The sequence below is a fragment of the Habropoda laboriosa genome, unplaced genomic scaffold, assembly GCF_001263275.1.
Source record: "Habropoda laboriosa isolate 0110345459 unplaced genomic scaffold, ASM126327v1 scaffold423, whole genome shotgun sequence".
NCBI classification, from domain to species: Eukaryota; Metazoa; Arthropoda; class Insecta; order Hymenoptera; family Apidae; genus Habropoda; species Habropoda laboriosa.
The window spans coordinates 216154-217756 of record NW_017100606.1 but is presented as its reverse complement, the minus strand read 5'-3'; the positions used below and the strand labels follow the sequence as shown (position 1 = coordinate 217756).

At 26.7% G+C, this 1603-nt stretch overlaps 1 protein-coding gene across 1 annotated transcript in view; it reads left to right on the top strand.

Moving 5' to 3' along the window:
• Positions 1–1603, top strand: part of LOC108576686 (vacuolar protein sorting-associated protein 29) — a 3546-nt gene that overhangs the window by 515 nt on the left and 1428 nt on the right. Inside the window, exons 2-3 of the mRNA XM_017939730.1 lie at positions 132–323; positions 418–653. Coding sequence (XP_017795219.1) covers positions 132–323; positions 418–653 — 428 coding nt within the window. The remainder of the gene's footprint in view (positions 1–131; positions 324–417; positions 654–1603) is intronic.

Below are 1603 nucleotides of genomic sequence, written 5' to 3'. Positions count from 1 at the left end.
ATTAAAATCGACACTTTTTTTAATTATAATTTTCATTATAAGTCCAAAATATGTCGCTTTTAATTTTATTCTTATAATTATTACACATACCAAAGAGAAAAACTTATGTTATTGGAATTTAATATTTACAGCTTGTTTTAGTATTGGGAGATTTGCACATTCCACACAGATGTAGTAGCTTACCAAGTAAATTTAAGAAACTATTAGTGCCTGGTCGAATACAGCATATTTTATGTACAGGCAACCTTTGTACGAAAGAATCGTATGATTACTTGAAAACATTAGCTAGCGATGTACATGTTGTTAGAGGAGACTTTGATGAAGTATATTGTCACTTAATACTGTTTTCATATCGTATATTTAATACTTTAAATACTATTATAAATGTTTAAAAATGCTCCAAACTTTTATTTATAGAATTTAAATTATCCAGAACAAAAAGTTGTTACTGTTGGTCAATTTAGAATAGGACTAACACATGGGCACCAAGTGGTACCTTGGGGAGATCCAGAATCATTAGCTTTAATTCAAAGGCAATTAGATGTCGATATTTTGATATCAGGTCATACACATAAATTTGAGGCATATGAGCATGAAAACAAATTTTATATTAATCCTGGTTCAGCAACTGGTGCATATAATCCTCTTGACACGTAAGTTTTTATCTTAATATTATTGAATATACAGAATGTATTACATAAAGTTTAACAAAGTATTGTTTTTAAATTATCGAATTTTGCCTGTTTGGGCTATTTGGGCCATATAGATGATAGATAGAACACTGTCACAGGTCTCTAATGTAATATTGAAAAAAAGCCCTACTGTTTTTTAAATAGTATGATATACAAATTTTTGCATTTCTAGATAGATTGCATTTACAACTATTGGATTGCATTACCACACTTGGACAATAACAGAGTTGTAATAATATTTGTCAGTATCAAAACTGAATGGGTATTAATAAAAATTCAACTTATTTGTCAGATAATGCTTAAATAATAATTAAATGATAATGCTTAAAATGTTATCTATACATTTCTAAACATTTGTTAATTATTTTCTTAATATTCTCTCAAACTTTTAATGAATTTGTGATGTTATAGAAGCATACCTTCTATGAATTCTTCCTTTCATATTATTTTTTGTTATTGTAATATTGAACAAGTGTTATGGTCATAGAATAGCACTATCCCTTTCTATCCATTTGTATCCAAATTTATCATTCAAAAACAAGTGGCAAGTGGTACATCATTTAAAAGTATTGTACTTATAACATTTTGAACATTTATTATCTGATAAATAAAATAATAATTTTATCAAGACCCATGGTCTTCAATTTTACTTACTGAAAAACTTTTTTTGTATAACTCATTAATTATCCAAAATATGGAAAAATGTTTTCAATAAATGTTCCATTAAACTAGATTTATCTAAAATTGCAAACATTTGTGTACCACTGCATTTAAAAAAAATGGAAGAGTACTGTATATATTATTTAACAAGCCTTTACAAAAGTTATAAAATACAAAAAGTATTTCCCTGCTACCTTTAATAGTTTAGGAAAAAACATTTTGTAATACTTTATGAGGTACACCCTGAATAC